General features: G+C 42.0%; 1 protein-coding gene across 2 annotated transcripts; it reads left to right on the top strand.

Annotated features, from left to right (window-relative positions):
• The first annotated feature begins 1,731 nt into the window (after positions 1–1,731).
• zbtb10 (zinc finger and BTB domain containing 10) lies at positions 1,732–23,033 on the top strand. Of its 2 annotated transcripts, XM_034124727.1 has the most exons (5): positions 1,733–2,661; positions 8,953–9,982; positions 14,414–14,479; positions 18,358–18,533; positions 19,989–23,033. In XM_034124727.1, the coding sequence occupies exons 1-5, from the start codon at positions 1,990–1,992 to the stop codon at positions 20,268–20,270; spliced, it is 2,226 nt and encodes a 741-aa protein (XP_033980618.1). In that variant the 5' UTR covers positions 1,733–1,989; the 3' UTR covers positions 20,271–23,033. The 2 variants fall into 2 exon arrangements, with proteins under 2 accessions (XP_033980619.1, XP_033980618.1); XM_034124728.1 differs by lacking the exon at positions 14,414–14,479 and having other exon boundaries at positions 1,732–2,661.
• Positions 23,034–23,386: the final 353 nt, after the last annotated feature.

Below are 23,386 nucleotides of genomic sequence, written 5' to 3'. Positions count from 1 at the left end.
AAACATATATATATATATATATATATATACATTATATAAAATAACGTTTTTTTTTGTAGATACTTTTTCAAATAAATATGTATCTAGCTTTTACATACCTAATTATTTTGTTGAATTACTGTTATTGGATACATTTTTGTTAATGACATTTCAATGCTTGCAATCCAAATATATTAATAATTATTTATTGTTATGGCAATTGTCAATGACACTGGGTTGAAGTGAAACTTGTGGCTATGTCAATCTTGTTTGTTTGTTTGTTTATTTGTTTATTTATTTAAAGGACAGTGCACATTAATCCACATTGCTGTAAATGAGCCAGTATTAGCCAGCAGGCTAATTTTCAACTGTTGTCCTTGGCAAGATGTTAAATGACCATCTTAATGGAGACATTAACTTGAAGGCAATAACTTAAAGAGACTACACTGAACTGGAAAATTAAGTTTGTTCCTGCAATTGAGGCAAAATCAACGTGATTTAAAAAATAATAATAGAATTGTAATTGAAGTATTACCGAGCTAAATACATTAGAGTTGCAGAAACTTATCACAAGGGTTACTTGTTTATTTCAAATGAGAATAGTTTGACACTGTTGCATTCAGAGCATGGAAACTCAATTTGTCAAATTCATTCTTGTGCTTATGACAAGTTAAAAGCCAATACTTGTATCAGCTGGAGCAAGAAATAAATATACTAATTGTACATGACATGCCTTATTACACCCTTGGGAATGTAACCATTACAGTGGGCTGCAACCCCCACCTTTTGGTAATCAAAACCTGGGTTAAATCCAACTCTTGTTCACACACTGCGTGTAAAGCCCTTAATTGGACAGCATTGAAACTAGACACTCAACTATGTCAAGAATTACAAACACACACACACACCGCCCCCCCCCCCCCCCACACACACACACACACACACACACACACACACACACACACACACACACACACACACACACACACACACACACACACACACACACACGCACACACACACAGAGGTGTCCACATGAAAGAGTGCCACCTGCTGGACCTGATCCCGATGACAGGGAACAGAAACTTGAGATACATGTTGATATGACAAAATGTACTCTAAGCTGTAATATCTAACTGGTCTCTTGAGGTTTCTACTACATCATGTACATGCTCACACACCACATGACTTTATTACAGTCACATGTTTTCAATATATTATCATGACTGTCTATTTATTCATTATTTAACAAATGAATATTGGTTTAATACATTTTTTTAATTATGATATCATAGTGACATACACTTAGTAGTATTCTTGACAATTGTATTACTAGATGTAATGGGACATTAATAAGCATTTGTATTTGTAACTAATTATCACAATAAATTCGCACATATGCATGAACTACTTTATCGAAATGTATATTGATATATATTTAGTTGATGCTTTATCTTGTTTATGATTGCAGTCAAAAATCAACAAAGTAGAAAAAGACACACTAAAAGTTATTGTAGTATTCCCATAGGAATAGTATAGGAATATCATGGTAACCCCGTTAAGCATAGGGGTAAGTGGGGCACACAAGTCAGCATTCATGGGCTGAGTAGACAAGCAAAGTCAAAAGATTAAAAGCATGCGGGAAATGGGTGCAGCCTTTAAACACAAAGACCCCTTGCTGATCAACAGATCCCCATCTTCCTTTAAAAGCCGCCCCCTCCCTCTGCCAACCCCCCTTTCTCTGGTCGAGGTGCATTGTGGGGAGGAAAGTCGTTGCCATTCGACCTCTGCGGGGCCTGCGCGGACGCAGCGAGAACCCTGAAATTCATTATGCGTTTAAAACCTTTATTTATTTCCGCATAACCTACATACTCTCACCGGGAGGGCCAAAGCGGGGAAAAGAAACGACGACGGTCCATCTCTTTCGGAAAATACATCGTTTACAACTATATATTTTGCGTAAGGGGGATACTGTTGAGAAGGGGAAGATTGTAATATATATTAAGAAAAATGTCCGGTGAGAGAAACCGCAGGTCGCTGGCTTTCCGAGGAAGTGGATTAGCTGGGTTAACGGCGTCCAGCGGTATCGGTGGGGGGAACTGTAACAGCTGGGAGGCCCCGACCTGTCAAGACCGACATTTTAACGGGAACAGGCCGGATAAAGAGGAGGACAGGGATCTCGGGGCTAAAGGATCATCGCAGAAGAGAGTGGAGGGCGCTGGGTCTGTCAGCGATAGCACGGAACCCGAGGCGGAGGAGGAAGAGGACCCGGAAGAGGGCAGCTGGGCAGCCGTGGACGACCGTGTCTGCTCCGTGAAAGCGGAGGACGGGTCCAGGCAGGGGAACAGCTCGACAGAGGCGAACGGTGCCGGTAACAACGACGAAGGCACGGAGTCGGGAAGCTGTGCGACCGGAGGCGAGCCGGGCTCCAGGAAATCAGGAGTAGAGATGAGACCGCAGAAGTTGCTTCAGAAACACTCGGTATTCCATGCTTCGTGGTTGCAAGAATTTCCATGGCTAAAATGTTGCCAGGAGACTGGAGTCATGTCTTGTTCTTGGTGTCACAACATTGCCACTAAAAACAGCGACGAGCTTGTGAAAGGCAGTCGCAACTACAAGAGGGCCTTGCTGCTGAGACATCACCTGTCTTCTGAGCACGGCAGGAATGACCCCACCAAACAGGTAACGTTAGCTCCGTGACGACTTAGCGTGACAACAAATACCTGTCATACATTGTTCATAACATATGTCTTAAAAAGTGTTGTTTGACAGTATTTAGCGTCAGTGTTCACAACTTCTGAAACAAAACGAAGGCGAAACTACTTAAGCTTCACAATCCCTTCTCCCGGCTGATTAGCTAGCGTCAGCCTGCTAACCTGAGCTAACCACTAGCCTAGCCGGTTAGCCGCTTGAAGCTTCGCTGTGCAGCCGGAGGTAGAGGGGCAGACACTGTAGTGGAAAGCCCCTGGAGAAGTTAATGTCGACTACTAATGAATGGCGAAACACACAAACACCTTTTTAGCGTGAGTGACACGGATGTCAGTGTCTGCCTACTCATCAGTCAAGTGACACGCACAAACCTGCTCCACTGACACCTGCTACACTGGAGGCTGTTTCCTTAGAATGGAGAATTAATAACAAGTCACACAACAACAACTTTGAGTCATTTCGAAATCACTAAAGAGTCAGCAACAGCTAATGGAGAGTGTTGGTGGTATTATACGCTTATGTTTTTGTTGTACACACTGTACAACAAACCCTTTTGTTTCATCAGCAGCTGCCTTGATTGCTAGCTTGCTAAAGGTCACAAAATGGCAAGGGCTCGACCCTAGCAGCCTTTGGGGAACCGCACCCCTACCCAACCCCCCTCCTCTCCGCCTCTCATCAAGCAGTTCTGCTGGCTCGCAGTCCCGGGTGACCTCTGGCGCATTTCTTCTTCTTCCTCCTCCTCCCTTTGGGGAGCTAAATTAGAGGCATTGTGCTAAAATGACCCCCCAAAATCCATAGATGGTGTCACTTGCAGGGCTGGACAAGAGCAGGAGAGTAAATCATGTAGCCTGGAGCCTGACAGCTTGCATGGCCCTTTATGAATAGACTTGAATGGGTAAAATAGATGTCAGTAAATAGAATGACATGGCATCACCTGACCCTGTCATCCACATATTTGTGAATTAATGGGCATTAATGTTATACCTTTGGGGCATATCTTATGATTAAGACACCATCACATATGCACAAGACTTAAAACTGTATTGGAAAAGTGGCCCTCTTTACTTAATTGGCATATAAAGACCACATGGTTAGCCTAAGCTTAAGGTAGGTATAAACTTAGTGACAGTATTTGTTTGCTTAGAATCAAAATCAACTGCACCATTTTGGTGAACTATGTCTTTATTGATGTGCATGACGTCTTTTTATTGGTTAATTATTTGTATTGCCGTGTAGCCAACATTCTATGGTACTCCTTAAGAGACCTCATAAAAACTGGGAGTGCATATTTGCCCGAACAATCTGGTGTCAAAGGGCATTTCTCCCATCAATCCTTATTCTGGAACGTATTATCACTTTCTGTTTCTTCTATATTTCCACATCCGATTGCCTATCCTGACATTGGTTTGAGCTGTCAGGGGAATTAAGAGCGGGGGGCTGTTTGACTCTGATTTGTGAGCAGAGCGGATTGTACTACTACATTTAGTTCCTTGTTTTGCACACGCTATCACTAATCAGAATGACTTAAAGTGATCCACTAACTTGTACACATCTCTAATTGGTAAGGAGGGCAGTAAGTGTGGATTAGGGGCTTGGTGTGGCGTTTCCCTAGCAACAAGGACCCCTGACACTGCACTGAGAGGTTATCCAGGTCATTTCCTCAAGTAGAATAGAGCTGGGACGATGCAGTCCCCAGGCCACATTATATGAGATAATTTCATTCCGATTTTTATTGAATTATATTTTAGGGTTCCTCAGATTAGATTTTTTTTCTAATGACTGACTTTTGAGTAAAGCCATACTCCTCCTCTTATACAGTACTGTTGAAAATAATAGCAGCTGTGTGTTTAGTAAGGTAGCATTGTGCGGCAGTACATTAAAGAGGAATTATGGTGTTATAAGGCAACGTTTTGTTCTATTCACCCATTCCTGACGTTAGTCAGGCCTCTGCTGCATTCGTTAAACCTAACTCGATTACCCCTAGCACACCAGGGCAGCTGTGGTAAATGTGGGTCTCCTTGTAAAAGGGGGCTGTTCTCTCGACACTGTCTTGTGCTCAGATTATTCCCTATGTTCACTGGTAAAAGGTTAAGACAAAAGTAATGCATTTCCCCGTAAATCAAATATGAGATCACGGATCCGGGACCTTAAAGAGTTGCATTTATTCTCTAGTAACTGTTTGTTCCTTTTGTTCAAAAATTGGTAAAAGGGTGTGTTTGTGTGTCTGTCTCTGTTAAACCCACATTGGTTGTTGCAGAGTAATCCCCTGTCGCCACCATCTACAGAGACAATAATCTACAATCATATTTTCTTGTGGAGTTCTCTCCACACACAGCCTTTCCATAAATCCCCTCTTTGTTTCTTACTCAACTATTGCTTTCTTGTCTCCCTTTATCATTCTTTGTGAGAATGTCAATAACAAATTAAATGTCCAATTCTAAGATGTTTGTTAACCAAACCCTTACAGTCAACCCAGACCAGGATGAGGCTCCTGAAGCCATGTCTATTGATCAGCGTAGCCTCATTCAGTTTGACGGCCAAACAAATGTTTTACCTGCATCACTGTGTTGGTCTAAATGGGGTGTAAGATAAGTGTTGATCCCAGGGGGGAATTCAAAAATGTCTACACAAGTCATTACAACCTCTCATTTTAGTTGAGATAACATCAGACTCATTGTTAAGAGTGAGTCACCCCGAACAGGAAAGGGGACCCACCCTTTGCAGTGTTGAGTTCAACAGATAGATGGGATGTTTATTGGGGGCCACAGGTCAAGGGAATGGGGTGGGGTGGAGCCAGAGGGGAAATTCTTCATGTTGAAACTGCCAGTGACTCTACCCTCCCCTCGTTTTCTCCCCCCCCCCCCATCTCTGCCTCTTCTGTCTGAGCATTGTTAGGAGGCCGGGAGACACTCAGTGCAGCCCTCCCACACCTTGGGCCCGAACACACACTGCAGTATTGTTCTAGCATCTGGGGACAGACTGGTTTGGGTGAGGAGGGGTGGGTCGGGGGGTTAGGGAAGGATACAGTAGATGAGTTGGGGAAAGACCGGCGGAGATGGCCTCAGGGCTGGGCTGGTCATGGGACTGGCTTGATGGTGGTTGGGGGTAGACAAATGAGGGGATGGAGGCAAACATGTAAGGTAAACAAAAACTGGCTCCGGTGGTTCATTATGTTGAATGGGCACAGTGCTGTATCACATGATCTGTAAATACTCTGGCTGAGGCAAGCCCTTCAATAAGCTTGACTTTATGACCATCTTGATATGTTTAATCCACCTGTAAATCAGTTATTATTGGCCATTCACGGTAGATTTTTAACCGTCCATGTATCTAGATCAAAGGATTTTTCTTTCCCAGAGCCCTCTTGGATTCTTTTTGCACTCTCATTCTTCCACCGCTACCAATTCTGGCTCAAATAAAAACCTAGCCACGTCACAATGGGGGAGGTTGATATTGTCCCCACATTCTCTCTTGGCTCAGGCTGGTTTTGCCTCCAGCATCTGCTCTGCAGGGTCGGTCTGCTGGTTCTCTAAGCTCCCTGCTCACACGTGGCACATCTGGAGAAAGGATGATGATGATGATGCTGCTGCTGCTGATGAGGCCAGTATGGAGCAACTTATCCAGTACCAGGCTGTCCTAGACTGACTCCAACACAGACACACAACTCCTATCAGAACTGCCAGGCAGAGTCTTACCTCTCTGGCCCAATGCCTTGCTATGTGTAATGGATAAAAGCTGTGGGGAATCATGGGGTTTGGGGGTGGGATGGCCAGTAAGTTGGAAAGATAAAACACATCTGTAAATTCCAAGGTACTCTGGAGTCTGAGAAGCGCTTGTTTATTTATTGCATTTCTAAAATATAGTCTCTTTTTTTTCCTTCTATTCAACCCTCCCCATCTTCTAACTTTATTTGCCGGTTTGCTCAGCAAATTGGAGAGCTCTTTTTTTCGCAACAAATGAAAAAGAAAAAGCACTGGACGAAAACGAAGCAGCAAAAACTAAATTCATTCTAGATTGGATGCTCATCCAACACCTCTTGTTGTGATAGCACTCCTGCCCTTCCCCACACCAATCTATTCCACCACAGTACTCAGCATGATGACCATGCCTCTCCAGAGGCTTTGATGTGTATATCATGGAATAATTGTTCTCCTCTCTCCCCATCCTCTTCGCCTCACCCACACGCTCTCTGGCTCCTTTCTATGCCTGCGAGTGGGAGCTGCTGTGTAATAAGAGAGTGAGTGCCGAAACCTTTCACAAAGGCCTACAGTGAGTGGACAATGAGCCTCGGGGAGAACACGGGCTATTGTGAAGGCTAAAATGGGGTGACCCAACTCCTTCTCTCTAGCGCACTGGTTTTCCGTCCCCCTCTGCTCCACATTTTCTCCTCCGCCCTTTTTTCTCGAGGCTCAAGGTCTCGCTCTCTCAATCTCTGCCTCATGCTCTTACTCGCTTTTCTTTGTGCCTGTTATCAGGCTCTTTTTCTTTTACGTTACGACCGCCACCATTTCTCATCTTCTTTACACACTTATTTCTATCAACTCATTGCCAGAATTCTACAATTCTGCTCTCGTGTCCTTTTATTATTTCTGTCCTTCATTTCTTCTAGCCAGCAAAGTATGTCCACTTTCCCCCCTCCCAATCCCTCCCTCATTCTGCCTCTGATTTTAGTCCATCCTATCTCTTCATCTCTCCCCTCCAGCTGTGGCAGAGGATGATAAGCCCCCCTATACTATCCTGTGTGCCCAGGCTGCCCTGGACAAGCACTGCAGTGTGGAGGGAGTAGGGGTGGGGGCTGGGGGCTGGGTGGGGACCTCAGAGAAATGGATTTAATCTGAATTACTCGAGCTGAAACCCCAGCTGTGTGTATGTGTAGGCAGCTTGGTTTCTGTGTAGTTGTGTGTGAGTGTACATGCATGTGTGCGCAGCAGAGACGGTGGTAGGCGGGGGCAAAAATGCAAGGCTCGAGCAATGTGAATTATTCTGGATTAGGACATCTGCTGTGCAATTCTAAAATGAGTCGTAGATGTATGCTGCTGCGTGTGTGTGTTGAAGTATGAAACTATAATGTAGAGTTCTACACATGGATGGTGTATATGGATTTTTGTTTGCATATATTTTGGCTGTTTATTATGTATGTGTGCATATGTACAAGTATGCATACACATGTAAATACTCCCCTCTTCTCTGCTCCGTACCAGTCTGGCCCTTTGCCCTGCTATGAGGGGGGAGGGGGGCTGTTACAGGGCAGTTCTATGCTTCTGCCAGTTCCCCTCCCATCCTACAGCCACGTCGTGTCCTGCTTTACACACTGGGCGGCCCTTCCTTCAGGACTAATAATGGCCTGTTTTACATCTAGCTTACAAATTGAAGAGAAAGATATAGAAGGTGAAAGTGTGTAAAGTCTTCTTACACATCTACTGGAGTTGGAAGCAGCGTTGAAGTATTCATTTACGATGACAAAATAAATATCTAACTCCAGTGTTACTACAAATGGAGGTTATGCTTCTGAAACATTTATAATACTCTTCACTTTTGCTTTTAATGAAATACAATTATTAAAAGTTGATTTTCAAGGGGAATTCTAATGGAGAGTGATCTTCGAGATGTGTGAACGATGATGTCTCTTGCTTTTCACTTTGCTTGGTGATGTCATTTTGGTTTTGCCTTGGACTTCTAAACAAAAGCAGGTGCAAAAGTGGTATCTTGTTGAGGTGTTTTTTATTAAAGCATAAATGGAATAAAATATTCCATCTACCTAAAACTACAGTATGTTGTCTTTTTAAGTTTTCACTGTTGTTTTAAACATTTGATTTACTGAATATTTTTACCCTCCTATCAAAATATCCGTGCTCTCTCAGCCTAAGTTTTACTACAAAAGGAAAATACTTTTCCCTTTTTATACGTTCAATTACAGTCTTATTATAATATTATCTGGCATTGCGTTATTTTTTGGTTAGGACTTGATATTAAATTGCTTATAGGGCTAGGTAATACTACCCAGCCAAACGGCAACACACCTTTCATTGCCTCTTTCCCACCCCCCCCCCAACCCCCCCGTAACAAGAGCCTGTCGAACCTGTTTCCCACCCTGGGCAGGTGCCACACCGCGAGCCCCGAGGGTGTGTGACTGTGCCTGTTTATAGTACAGACAGAATTTCAGCAAGGACAAGTTTGTTTGTTTGTGCTTGCTTTTGCTCATTTGTGAGAACACGTTTTAAATATGTTTTTCTTTTCTTTTTTCCTTCTCTTTCATGTTAATAGGAGACAATGAGGCCCTCGGACAACGGCAGCCCCTCCAATCGCTGCTCAGAGGACGACTACCGCCTCAAGCCCAACGAGAACTCCTACTGTTACCAGCTGCTCCAGGAGCTGGACAAGCAACGCAAAAGTGGCATCCTCTGCGACGTAAACATAAACGTCTCGGGCCAGGTGTTCCGCGCACACAAGAACATCCTGGTTGCGGGCAGCCGCTACTTCAAAACCCTCTACTGTCTGACCAAGAGCGAGGCCCAGGACCAGGCCTTGACCACGCACCTGGATGTTGCTGCCGTGCAGGGCTTCTCCGTCATCCTGGACTTTCTCTACTCTGGGAATCTGCTGCTCACAAGCCAAAATGCCATTGAGGTGATGTCTGTCGCCAGTTACCTCCAGATGACAGAGGTCGTACATTCATGCAGGGCTTTTATAAAGGATGCCCTGAATATCAGCATCAAGCAGGAGGCTCCTGATTCAGTGGTGGTGGACTACAACAAGAGGCAGACGGTGTCCAAAGACGGACAGAGAAGCCTGGACCGCAAGCCGAGCAACTTCTGGGCCACAAGCATCCTGTCAAAGCTGTCGATCAAGGCCAGCAACAATCAAGGAAAGGAATCAATGGAAGAAGAAGAAGACACAGGTGGCAGGGTAAAGGAGGAGTCCAGTGACATAGAGGTGACCGTGGTTGGGAGTGAGGGCTGTGCCCTGGTGACCCCCGGAGCCTCTGGTAACTGGAGCCACCGCAACGACAACTCGTCTGATTCAGGAGAGACCAATGACCCACGGTCGGCCAGAGGACAGGTCTTCATCTGGAACGAGCCGGTCACAGGTGGCGCTGCAGGAGCCTCCGCATCAATCAAACGAGAAGCCCCGGATTCAGCGGCAGGAAGCGGGCGGAGGAAAAAACAGACCACCACACGCCGTTTTGTGTACAACTTTCCTCCAGAGCCTGAAGAGGGATTTGAAGAGGGGATGTTCCTCCAGCCCTCTGCCTCCTTCCCGAGAGAGGACTTCTCCTCCCTCTCCGAGAATGCCGGTATGAGACACATTTGTAGCTCTAAACACACTTCATATCCTCACAACGGCCAGTCCTTACCCCTATGATATATAAATAGATTTCACCGTTATCTCATGAATTTCTTATTGCTCTCAGTCACACTGTATACTCACTGTAGGTAAAAGGAACAAGCTCCCTTTCTAAGGTAGGGAGGTGCATGCAGAATGTGACATTATCATTTGTAGGGCTGAACTAAGTACTTCAAAGATAGAAGGCTGACCTGAAAAACATCATTTGAATGCTTCACTTTCTCTTTTATTTGCACGTCTATTCATTGTGTTTGGACATTGTTTAGAGAATCTACAATACTTCATACATTTATGACAATGGCTTGGGGAACACTAAACAAATTTAAAAACAAAGTTGTGAGGGACAGATTATATAAATACTCAGCTAAAAAATTGGAATCAACCAATATAAGCTTGTTGGAAAATGTAACCAGTTGGGTCAGCTAGCATCACTAACTAGCTTGATGCTTCTGCCTGCCCCCTCCCCCCACCACCAGTTTAACCTCTAAACACTAAGATTACCGTGACATTCAGTTTCTCCTTGTCCCAACATTCACTTGAAGCTAAATGATGCTCACATAAACTATCTTTGGTTGAATTCTGTATTTAAAATGGAATTCGGTAGGTTTTGAAAAATTCCTGCGATTTAATGATTAACCTACGGGGGCGAGGGGGGTCAGTAGGGCTGAAGAGGTTAACCCTGAAGTTCATATGGCTTTAGTATTTGATCCTCTTTTTGCAAGCCTGGAAAATGTAGTATAATTATGCTCTTAAAGATCACACCTTTGAATGACTTTGAATATGTAAGATCAATCACCAGTAAGGGTCGTATGTGATCATGTCACACTCATCTTGATCGATTTCGTGCTAAAAGCTAATCTGTGGCCACCCGTCGGTCACACAGGCGTGATCACTAGTTTTCATGATCAAAGAATTGATCACAACACCAAAAGTATAGATTTTCACCCTTCCATCCATTCCCTGCCGTGACCCCTAACAGGACAGTTGCTTATCTAGCTTTTAACCTGCTGTGCAGAGCCAAGACTTGAGTAACTCCCCCCCCCATGATCCTTTAATCACCCCAGAGCAGGGGGCTTAGCAACGTGACGCCCACCTGGAGTGCTTTGTCTCAGAGGTGTGTTGCCACATCGCTGCTGAAAAGAAGATTTGATAAGATTAAGTACAATTCAATGATGTTGAAGCTATGTTATGGTTCAGATGGGTAATGTTTATCTATAAAATCACAAAAAGTAGATATTTAACGGGATTAGGGGATGGAACTATCCTCAAAATACCACCTTATATGATGTGGTTGGCAATAAACTCAATATCTTTCTTGATAAAACTTTTGCACCTGTTTATCTTCTCCCTTTCTGTTGACCTTTTGATACCTTGTTTTTTTTTTTACCTTAATCTATGCATCACTATCCACATACAGTGTAGCGCTCTTATCTTATAGTAATCTCTTCTCATAGCTGCTGCCTTCTCCTTCGGTTGGCCCCATTAAGCATGGCGCTCCATAATGATATCACATATTAAGTGAAGTGGTATGGATCGGGGGGAGGGGAGGTGGTGTGTGTAGAAAGTGTGAGAGATCTACATTTTGTATGAGAGAAAGAGAGAGACTCCCTAATGCAGGGACATGAAGAAAGCAGGGGAAACATTTCTCCCCCCCCAGGCCTCCCTAAATGCACTTGAAGGCTGTTAGTGCCTCCAACTCCTCCTATGGTTCTTTTTAATGTGTGCACAAAGTGATCCATGGTGTTGTAATAGCCTAAAGAGACGCTCACTTAAAGACTGTTTGTCTGCATGTGTGCTAACTCGCGTACCTTCTCCTCCTCATGTGTCTTTGCTGTTTAGCTCCACGTCTCTCCTTAATGTATACCATGTTTCCAAATAAAGATATGGTTAGGACTTCAAGTAGGCTGTTAGTCACAGTAAAAGGTTTCAAGGAAACTGTTTACCCTTAAATGATAGTTTTGTGCTCAGCAGACCATTCATTCATACAGTGTACTCTATGTTAAGAGTTTCAAAATAGATCTGCGCATATTTAGTCTCTATAAGGGCTTAAAATCAAGGATTTGATGCAGAAACACATTCTGCTGATGCAGTGTAATGTCAGAGTGACAGGAGGACCCTTTGCCCTTTTGGACCTTATCAAAAAAAGTACATTATTTCAGGGCCGTCTACTATCTATTGTGTATATAGCTTTTAGGTTCCCCTTTTTAAAAGGAATGTTCACAAAAGGCTTTGCAAAGTGTTACTAGTTTTTTTTTCAGTTTCTCTTTCCATTTTTTGTCCACATTTCTGACTGACTGGCTTTTTGAAAGTGAATTCTTTAACACTTTTACTCTCGATTTGTTAAGACAAGGTGAGATGGAGGAAACTATCAGAACAAATATGTAATATGCCGACCTATTTACTATTTAGTCAAGCTTTTAAGTTGACAGTTTTTAATTTATAGTTTGCGTGTCCATGTGTGATGTGTAAGCTGCTTATTAATTTGTATGAATGTTTTAATAATGTAGTCTTTCTTTTCTGCGTTAAAGCTTTCCAGCCCTGCCTTCAGGTTCTAGGACATGTGTGGTTTTGTAGGAGTGAGAGGGATCCAGTTATGTGTGTGTGTATGTGTGAAGAATATTCTACATTTTGTTTTGTAGTATTTCTAGGTAGAAAAGCTGCTGTGTCATGGAGTAAACTGTGTGTGTAGTGTCAGGGCACCCAACTATAGTAATGCAATGTTTTACTCCACATCTCCTGGAACGCACACGATGACTACCATTTATGGAGATAAATTAATTGGCTAAATCTTTCATTTTGTTCCCACAGCCTCTCTGTGCTCTCTAGGCTTGATTAGTCTTGTGTTTTGCACAGTGCTCATTTGATGTGACTCGCTCTAGATATCTGTGCCACATGATATGTAAAATATTAGTTACGCTTTACCGAAATATTGCTTTACAAAGCAAAAATGAGTACGTGTCCAACGGTTAGCCTTATCTGCTGTGGGTTATTAGATTATTCCATAAAGCAATGATGCAGAAGCGACTCGAAGGGTTTACTGTTGTGCGTGCGCACATGATTAAATAGCAAAACATCATCTTCTGGTTGTGAGATGCTCGATCTAAAACTAGACAGCCCTCTTGTGCGTTTAGTCTTGGCTGGCTTGCATATTTTTGACCGAGCCATAGGAGCAGTCATCCACCAATATTAGCTGTCCCAGTTTGCCGCAGTGATGTAACCCATTTGGGTTTCATTTAGCCTCAGTTTGATCTGTGTGGTCATGCGCCAAGAATGGAAACGCAGTCGCCCAAATGGTGGTAATCTCTCTGCTGTTGCGTATCTTCCCTTTAAAATAATTTGTATTTTGTATTTTTCTCTTTTATAAGGTGGCTGTTTCTTAATTGGATATAGTCTTGGCAAATGGCAAAAAAAATCTCTTGAGTCCGAGTTGTATGTTTGTTTGTTTTTCTACATTCAACTGCTGTCCTAAACCCAAACATGTTCAGTTTATAACTGAAACATTTGGGAGAAAAAGCACAATGATCTCGTTTAAGAGACTTCAACCATGAAATACATGCTGCTTTCTGCAGGGAAAATGTCTGAAACCATTGGAGGTAGATCGTTTACAGATTGACATGAAAGCTAGTGTTGTGTGGAAAATAGCAGCTGAAAGTGAAGGCTGGTTGGAAGGATATAAGTACTTTGCCATCGCTGTCTGCTCTTGCATCGCTGAGCCTCACAGCTCATAGCCAATAAATTCTTGGGTCTTCTCCAAACAACACTGTTGGATTGTTGTAAAGGGTGCGTGCTGCACACAGAGCAGGTGAAATGCATTTGCATACACACTAGTCGCTGTTGAAGCGTGCACACAAATGCACAATAACTTACCAAATCCCTACGAGGTGCAAAGCTACCAGGGGCACTCCCCACCCTCCCTAATCCACTCTAATGCACTGGGACTGTCCTCACTATTCCAAATATTGACCTGGGTAGAATGGACACACACACACACACTGACACACACTTTAATGGGCTCTAAATGCTGGAGGAACAGGACACACACAGGTGCTCTCACACAAGTGCTTTCAAAAGCTGGGTGTAAGCTGAGCCGGTGTGAGGGCCAGACTCTCACTAACCCCCTCCCCGCTGGAGCCCTGGTTACACCATCAGTTTGTACTCTGGCCAGGGGAGCACACTGTTTTACATATAGTAGGGACCTGTGTGTTTGTGTGTGCTGACCTATGTGGTTAACTGAAACTTCCTTTGTTTCACGTGGGGGGTTTGGTTAGTTGTGTACACAAGGCGTTGTGAGGTGTGCAACCCCCCCATGCAGGCTCTCACCCACCTCTCATCTCTCTTTCCCCCTCTCGCTTCTCTTGTCCCCCCCCTCCCCCTTTCCCAGAGCTGGCCAATCAGATCCAGTATAGCATCATCCAGGACTTACAGCAAGGGGAGTCCTGGGAGAATGGTAAGACGCCGCACTCGCTAGACTACCACTTTAAAAAAACTAAACTAAAAAAACAGTTTCAACGCAACTTGAAATGTTTAACTTAAATGCATCTTCCTAATTGAGTGTGGGCAGTCGAGTCAATAGTTATTTCTATTTAATTGTTGTGTCAAAATGACATGCTCATGTCTTTACAAACTGTACAGGTACGAATGAAGTCAATTGTATTCATTTAGGTCAGAAAATACTAATTAGTTTCAAACTGGTGGTGGAGTAGCCGGCCGTTGTCTAAAGCAGCGGTTTTCAAAGTGTGAGGCGCGCCTCCCCTGGGGGGCGCCAGAGAGCTTCAGGGGAGGCGCAGCGTGAGAAAAAAATTAAGAGAAACAGTGAAATCTAGCTCGTTAACTTCAGCTAACTTTATGCGAGCGGCAACATGGATCGATTTTTAGTGAAGTTACCTAAAGTGAGAGAGGAGACAGCGTCTGGCCACCCCAGTTGGCAGCTTTGTTTTTGAAATAAAAGTTGTGGCTCATCGGACATTTATCAGAGAAAATCCCTGATGTCCGAGTGCAAGTCAATGCAGCACAAGACGCGAGCCTTGTAACCCTGGCGCGAGCGAGGAAATGTGATTGGCGGCGATTTCAATTGAACGGGCGGCAGAAAACGAGAAGCATTCGGACCCAAGTACACGGAAGGAATAAGGTATTTGGGGTCTACAATGACAGAGAAGAGACTGTCAAGTTTGGCTGTGCTCAGCATTGAATCAAAACGCACTAAAGCTTTGGATCTTAATACGTTTGTGAGGCGTTTTGCTGAACAAGATGGTAATCGCAGCATTCAGCTGTAATAGGCAACTTGATGCTCTGCTCACGGATGACTCGAGCATAAAAAACTGTTAAGATGATGACCTTACGTGTGTACATATATTTTTTTCTTTGTGGGGGTCTGCCCTGAGAAAGTCAAATAAGATGGTGTGTAAAACTACACTGCCCAGACAAAAATAAGTAACCAATTTGATTTAACTAGGCCAGTAGGTAAGGGCATTCCACTGGATAATAATACCCCTGCATTATAGCAACAACAATAATAATAATAATTATAATAATAGCAATAATAATTGGGAGGGGGGGCGCGGCTGTTCTTATGTTCTCTGAGGGGAGGCTCACCTTCCCACACTTTGAAAACCCCTGGTCTAAAGTACACAAAGCTATGCAGCCTAATGCCATACATCGCACTGATAATAAGTATGTATGCGAGTATGCAGTGTGTTAAGATTGCAGTGTCGAAAAGTTAATGTATGCTTTAAAAAAAAAACACACAGCAGTGCTGTTGGACACTTGCTTCCCACAATGCATAGGGAATGAAAGAGAAATTATTATTAATTGTGGTAGAAGAGTATCTGGGTGATTAGCCGCTTTCACACCAAGTACTTAGCCAGTACTTGTCCCCGGTACTTGTTCCCCCGGAACTCTTTAAGACCCCATTTACACGGGAACGTTTCCGTTTACGCAACGTATGCGTTTTCAAAAAAATCTTCCGTTCACACGCATTCGATTCATTTAACGTGTCCGTTCACACGAGACCGCTGGAAACGCTGGAAACGCTGTAGTACATATGCCGGGCCTGTAAGTGGCGCTGCTGCCGCCACAAAATACACCAAAAGCAGCGAAGAAGACCCCGGAGCATGGTTGCCATGGTTGCCCTTCTGTTTATTCTCCATTTCATCGTTATCAGAAAATGATCGTATAGAGGCGTACAGACGGAGCCGTTTGCCCCCCCAGAGCATTCCGTTTGCAGATCTATCCCCCTTGGGACCCGTTATCGTTTGCGGGGTCCGTTTCTATCGTTTTGTTACGGCCTCGTGTAAACGAAAGGGCTATACGCAAGAGAAACTATGCAGATACAACCCGTATCGTCCTCGTGTAAACGGGGTCCCTCGAACTGTCCTAGTAGATCGCGTTCTCACCGGAGGTCCCTGAGGGAGGATTAGGCAAATGAAGCCGCTGACGTCACTTCTTCTTCTGCTTTGGGTTCACAAAACTTTTCTGAGTTTTACGGGGCGTGGTTTGCAATTCGCCCAGCCAATCAGAAATTGTTAGTGTGGCCGACACACCCACGAACCATTTCCTCCTCAGGAAAGTACCACCTCTCTAGCAGGGACTATCTGGAGGTGAAAAGGTTCGCGCGAACTAGGGACTAGTTCCAGATCCTTTTTGGTGTGAAACCAAATCCCCCCCTCCCCTCCCCTCCCCTCCTATCGGCCTAGTTCGGGGGGAAAAGTACTCTGGTGTGAAAGCGCCTATTGGCCTTAAAGTAAAAAGGAAAATACACTTAAGAAAATTCTATTGTATTCTTAACCTCTAAAGGTTAAAAGTAAGTCGAGGCATTTTTATTTATGCATTTCACATTGAGGGCAGCAAGATATTTATAAAAAATGATATTTAAAAACGGACATTAAAAATGCAAGAGATTAGAATATAAAAACAAGCTTAAAAAACTATCTAAAACTCAAAAAACGAAGCCACAGTGCAATTACTAATTATTATTATTATTATTATTATTATTATTATGAAATATAATTCTATCCAGAACACATACACGGAAAATACTCAGGTGACCTGCTTCTCATCAACCCTCCTCCGCCTTCCTCTCCCTAGCAACCTGCCCTGACAACGCCTCTGTTGTGTTCACCCTGGCTCAAACAAAAGCCCCCCCCCCCCCCCCACCCCATTTTCTACACTGAAGCACTACCACTCTGTTAGGAGGCTCTTCAGAATCAATAGGTTGCTTATTTATTTGTCAGCCCAGCTGTCCTCAGGAGTTTGTTTAGCATAAACATCTGTGTTTGTGTGAGGACAAATTGATGTCTCATTTAGACATGAAAAAAAAACCAAAACAAACATGTGATACCTTGTTTCTCTCGTCTTTAAATCTTATTGAAGCCGATCTTCATGGTTGATAAATAAAGGTGTTGTATTTTATTGGGTTTGATGTTACGGGTGCTCCCCCATATTACTGAACATCCAGAATGCACTAGATAATCAGCATTATGGATAATATAAAAAAAGCTGATTCTTAATGAGGCAATACGTTATTAGTTGAACCTCTTTTAAAAACAGTTACCATCACAACCACTGGTTTGGTAATGATGAATTCTTTAATATCTTCTACCAAACGACATTATTACGTCCATGTAGAACAACAACAGACCTGCTTTACATTCACTGCTAATGCGTGTCTGCATCCTTTGTAACACTGCCTCAAGGAGACCTCCAGCATCGTTACGAACAGTTACTTAGCAACAGTGACAGAGCTGTGCAGTATTCTGTTGAATCTACAGTTGAGCAAACTTTTTCTAAAGAGGCTTTTTGTGATACATCCCTTTGTGGTGTCCTATTCTCCGTAATGGTTACCGCATCTTAACTCTGTGATTTGATAAACAGGATATTGGTTCCTGACACACCCCTCCCTCATTAGAAGATCTATAGATGCAGATGTAGCTTTTATGATGATTGTCTTCTTCCATCTCCGGTTTGTTCTTCCAATGAAATACATCTAACTGAAAGAGCTAACAATGGTTGAGTTTCTTATATATTTTTTTATTTAGTAAAGAAACACGTGTCAGTTGAGAGAAGACATGGTGGTCTCAATACATATGGTGACCAAGCAGTCTATTGTGTAGGAGTAAAATGGGGTATTGTTTTTTTAAGAGGAGAAAAAAGAGGGCAGAACAAATACTTTCTCTCAGTGGGTGTGGCAATTGAACCGTTTTTGTCTATATAAGCATGTTTTCTTTTGATTGTCCGTTTTTAAGATGTACACTAAATCAAAAATCCTTAGACATGAAGTCTCTAAATCACTTTGTCTGAATGTTTTTGTTTCTTTCTCTCTCTTCGCAGGCGAGTCCTCACACCTAGCCCTCAATAAGCTCAAGTGCCCCCACTGTAACTACATCGCCAAGCACCGGCGCACGCTGAAGAGACACCTGATCATCCACTCGGGCGTGCGCTCCTTCAGCTGTGACATCTGCGGCAAGCTGTTCACCCGCCGCGAGCACGTCAAGAGACATTCCCTGGTGAGTCCACATATGCAACGGACCCTCTCTTTTACACCGCCGTGTGAGGCGCAGCCACCATTTTCTGCCAAACGCTACAGAGCTTAGGCCACCCTCGCATCTTTGCACCCCGCCTCATGTTTTGTGTCAGGCTCCAGGGAGTGAGAAGTTGAATGCAATGATACTGGTTTTCTAATATATGGAGTATCTTAGAGTCACAAAATGTCTTAACAACAAATGGATGTGAGACCTACAGTATGTCTAAGATATGACATTACGTGTTTATAAATCAGGAGGCAAAAACCAGTTGTACCGGCAGAACAGCCTGTATGCAGCAGTTTTCTGCATAAAATAATAACGTAATCTGTTGAATGTTAAAATAAGCTTAATGGGACATTTTCAAAACACATTGGCTATGTAGAAAAATATCAAACTTGCAACCGTCATCATGCTCCACATTTATTATTTGGGAAAAACACTTTTTTGGGTAATGCATTTATTCGTATTTATTTTTCCCCAAAAAGTGTCCTTCAATGAAAAATCATCTACACCAGGGGTGTCAAACTCAATTTCATCACGGGCCACATCAGCATTATGGTTGCACTCAAAGGGCCGGTTGTAACTTTAAGACTATATCATTAATTAATATAACTTCATAATTAACTACGTCTGAAAGCAGAAGTCTAGAGCAAATAATTGCAAGTCTCTTCAGTAAGAATGTCACAATATGATTTTAAAAGAAAAGCCACATTCTGGAAAAACATTGATTGTGACATTTTGAAAAAGAGAAGTGACATTTTGAAAAAAAAGAGAAAAAGGCTAATTCTAAGAAAAAAGACATATTTGAAGAAAAAAAAAGTCAAATTCTGAGAAAAAGTCAAATTTGAGATGCATTGTGGGACATGTCGTTTAAGGGCAACGTGCTTCTGTAAAGTAGCATGTAACCGTATAATAAACATATTATATTCTTTGCAAGCTCTTGTGGGGCCACATAAAATGAAGTCGCGGGCCGGATTTGGCCCCCGGGCCTTGAGTTTGACACCCCTGATCTACACAATCACTCGTGTAAACAAAAAATATTTTAGTATTTGACGATGACAATAAAAAGAGTATTAAAATGACAATAAAAGGAGTATTCAAAAATATATATATATATATATATATATATATATATATATATATATATATATATATATATATATATTAGTATTTTAAATGGAACCTTCCCTTTGTCGTATTTGTTTGTCTAACACTAGAGGAGTGGAGGAAATGAAACATTACATAATTATGATCCAGAAATACTAGCAATGTTCTATGAACAGATATGTAAATACCAAATAATTGTTGTGGTTAAAAAGGAATTCTGTGGACTTTTCGCATATCTTTTTAAGTACCTTCTTTTTTAAAGTGATAAAAACTCAAATGTCTCACCTCCTTTCCCCAACCCTCTCTGTCCCGCTCCCTTCTCTCCTACAGGTGCACAAGAAGGACAAAAAGTACAAGTGCATGGTGTGTAAGAAGATCTTCATGCTGGCGGCGAGCGTCGGGATCCGTCACGGCTCGCGGCGCTACGGCGTCTGTGCCGACTGCGCCGACTCGCACCAGGCCACGCAGGAGGGCATGGAGGGCATGGAGTTCCCCCGCGACGAAGACTTCGAGGGCGAGGAAGGAGAGGACCTGGATGGGGAGGAGCCCACCGACAACGACCAATCAAATTGGGGTGAGGGCAACGCTGGCACTGCCCCGGAAGAGGACTAAAAATGTAAACAAGCTTGAGAAACAAAACTAAAAATAAGTTGATGTTTATAATATATATGTAAACTAGCTGGTAAACAATCAACTCCAAAGTGCTATCAAACCTTGAGGTTACTTAATTGTGCAAGTATACGACAAAAAGATGGATTTAAACAATTGAAAAGCTTTCGTAGAGTGGGAACTCCAAGATGTACAGATTTTATTATTGTTAAATTGTGTCCAACTCTGGGCCGAGAGCCCACAGGAGAAAGATTCTATCGACGAATAATATGATAAATCAGGTTTTTGGTGATGTATTTCTATTTCCTGTTTTGGGTTGGGGGCATTTGGGCAGGGTAATGATGTAGTTTTGAGATGGGGTAGGCCAATCATTTAAAAAAGCGAAATGTTAATTATTTAATTTATGAAGAGAGGTTATTATGGTCTTATCGATAATTTTTTATTTCTGTTCTTGTCTGCGAGCAGAGAGAGTGGCTGTGGCTGTGGCTGTGGCTCTCTGCACAATCTGAAAGTATATCGCTCGGTGCTTGTAGACAGAAGAAGAGCATTATTGTCCACAGGAAGATGTTTAACTTGCTCTGTAGATCTTGTTTAGATGCGCTAAATATTATTATATTCTTTACATTTTTTATTTTCTTTCCCTGCAAAAATCTTGGAACCAAAAAATCTGTTTTGTGACTCTAATGTATTACAGCCATATTTATAATTAATTTAAGAGAGCTGTGGTATTGTGCCAAACAGACCGCACACCAAGATTTAGCAGGACGCAAAAACTACTGAATACGCTTAAGAAAAAGAAAAAGAAAAGACAACGTGAGGTTGGGGGGGGGGGGGGAGATGAATGAAAAAAAAGTACAAGGGGAAATGTTATTGCTAGCTTTATACAAATCACGGCGTCACAGTAACACTTTATTATTAAACAAAAGCATTTGACTTTCACTTAAAGCTTGAATTTTGCCAAATGACGAAACGTTTGGTGCTGTAATGCTTGTCGCAGAATACTGGACCTACTGGCTATATATGATGTTTATAATCATAAAGCTTAAACTGACTCAGTTATACATATATGTAATCAGCTTAATCTATAGAACACTGTTGTGCTACGGCGACTATCAGGTATGCTTTGCCATGTTTTTAAGCTTTTTATTTAATGCACACACAAAGAGACACACACACACATACCATTTTATAGAACTACCGGCAGTACTTGTAATCGAGGACCTAATCAACATCAATACCTGTATACGTTTGTTTATATTTGGTACTGAGTTATAAAGTAAATACAGTTTATATATATATATATTTTGAAATCACTTGAACGTTGGTTGTGAGGGGAACGAAGTGTGTAGAAAATCATGTGTGATGTCTGAAAGAACTCCATTTTCCATGTGTTAAAAGTATACAAAAATGTCATGGGTTTAATTTGATGTTAGTTTGTTTATTTCTTTAGGTCTGCCAGGTAGAAAAACACTTTGTTCCACAAAAAGTGAAGCTCTATGGCGCCTCATAGACATGCACTTATTTTGTGTTCCTGAATATAATTTTCTTTTTATGCTTCTTCGCTTCCCAAAAAGCGGGTCTGAATGGAACTTTATAAACTGTTGTGTCTTCTTCCAATGCGCAACGTTTTTTTTATTAGATATTTTTGTTTTGTTATTTAATATTATATATATATATACATTGACTCCAAAATGCAATCAAGACTGTTAATTTCTATTTGTCCAACCAAAATTGTTTTTAATTATTGTTGAACTATAATGTATGAGAGAAGCCAGGTGAAAACTTGCTTAGTGTAGAAAATGCTTGCTCGTGTCTGTAATTGTTGAGATTTTTCAATGTTTTTATGCTACAGAATCATTCACTTTACCCTAGATGCATATTTTGTTTTCCACAGATGTTTCCTTTCCTTCTTTTGTTGTTTCATTAAGCACATATTTTCTAAAGAAACACGGATTGTTTGCGGGTTAAAACCTTGGATCAGCAGTTATCTGTTCATATGCAGTGGATTTTACAACATGTACTGAAGTGCTAATGATACAGAAGATGTGTAACTTCCCTTTACTCAGTGCAAGAAGATATATTTTAAGTCCTAGAGATATTCATCCTCTTCGTGTCACTTTTACCTTCAAATCACTGTGGGAGGAGTTATATTGGATATATATATATATCTATATGTGGAGATTATATGAGATAAATATATATATATATGAAGAATATATTATTTAACTAGTGGATTTACTTAATGGAACACATGGTCAGCTCCGAACCTCCCTGCGTGGCGGTTTTATTTCCGTGAACCTTTCTCCGCCGCTCGCTCTCTGTTCACGCCGTGTGCTTGCTCATCACACCAACCTGTTGTCTTGTTCGTTCTTTTGATACTATTTACCATTCTACTGATTTTACTGTAACGAATGAAACTCAAAACGATGTATCATTTTAGATTTTATGCTGTATTTGTTATATGGACAAAAAAACAAACATTGAAAACAAAAGCAAAAACACTAAAGATGTTAAGCAGAGGTTTTTTTTCCCCAGCTGTATTTTTTTACGCTGTTGCTAAAGGTTGTATTTTTCAATTTCTCTCGAACTTTAACAGTGATGCAAAACTCGGGCCGCGCCTCAGTGCCCTCCGAACACGGCAAATTCAGGTTACTCTTTTTACGTTTTTATCAAAGATGGAACTACATTCTCCTTTTTTCTGTCTGAATTGTACTACTGTTCCTCTCTATACTACATTTTAAGAATAAAACTTTGATATTGCTTTAACCCTTTGTGTGCAATTATTTGACCTTGCTGTTTTGATGATGGGTCTAAACAAACTTCTTTCTCCATTTAAGACCCAGAGCAGCCACACTTTCTACCACTTTGTTACATTACCTTTATTATATTAAGTCCACAACTCACCGAACTAGTACAAGGTGGAACCAGGCAGCCTAAAACATGCCTGTATTTCATGTCATCCAACACTATTATGTTATTGTTATAACAGCCTTGTGAAGTATCTGACCATGCTCAGGAGATTATACTTAGTTTTTCTCATTTGCTCAGGCACAAAGTGAAACTCAATTCTCTCTGCATACAAAAAATATCTCCAGTTTACCACATTTTGCATTGTGATA

This window comes from Trematomus bernacchii, unplaced genomic scaffold (assembly GCF_902827165.1).
Source record: "Trematomus bernacchii unplaced genomic scaffold, fTreBer1.1, whole genome shotgun sequence".
NCBI lineage: Eukaryota > Metazoa > Chordata > Actinopteri > Perciformes > Nototheniidae > Trematomus > Trematomus bernacchii.
This window is presented reverse-complemented; position numbering and strand designations above follow the sequence as displayed.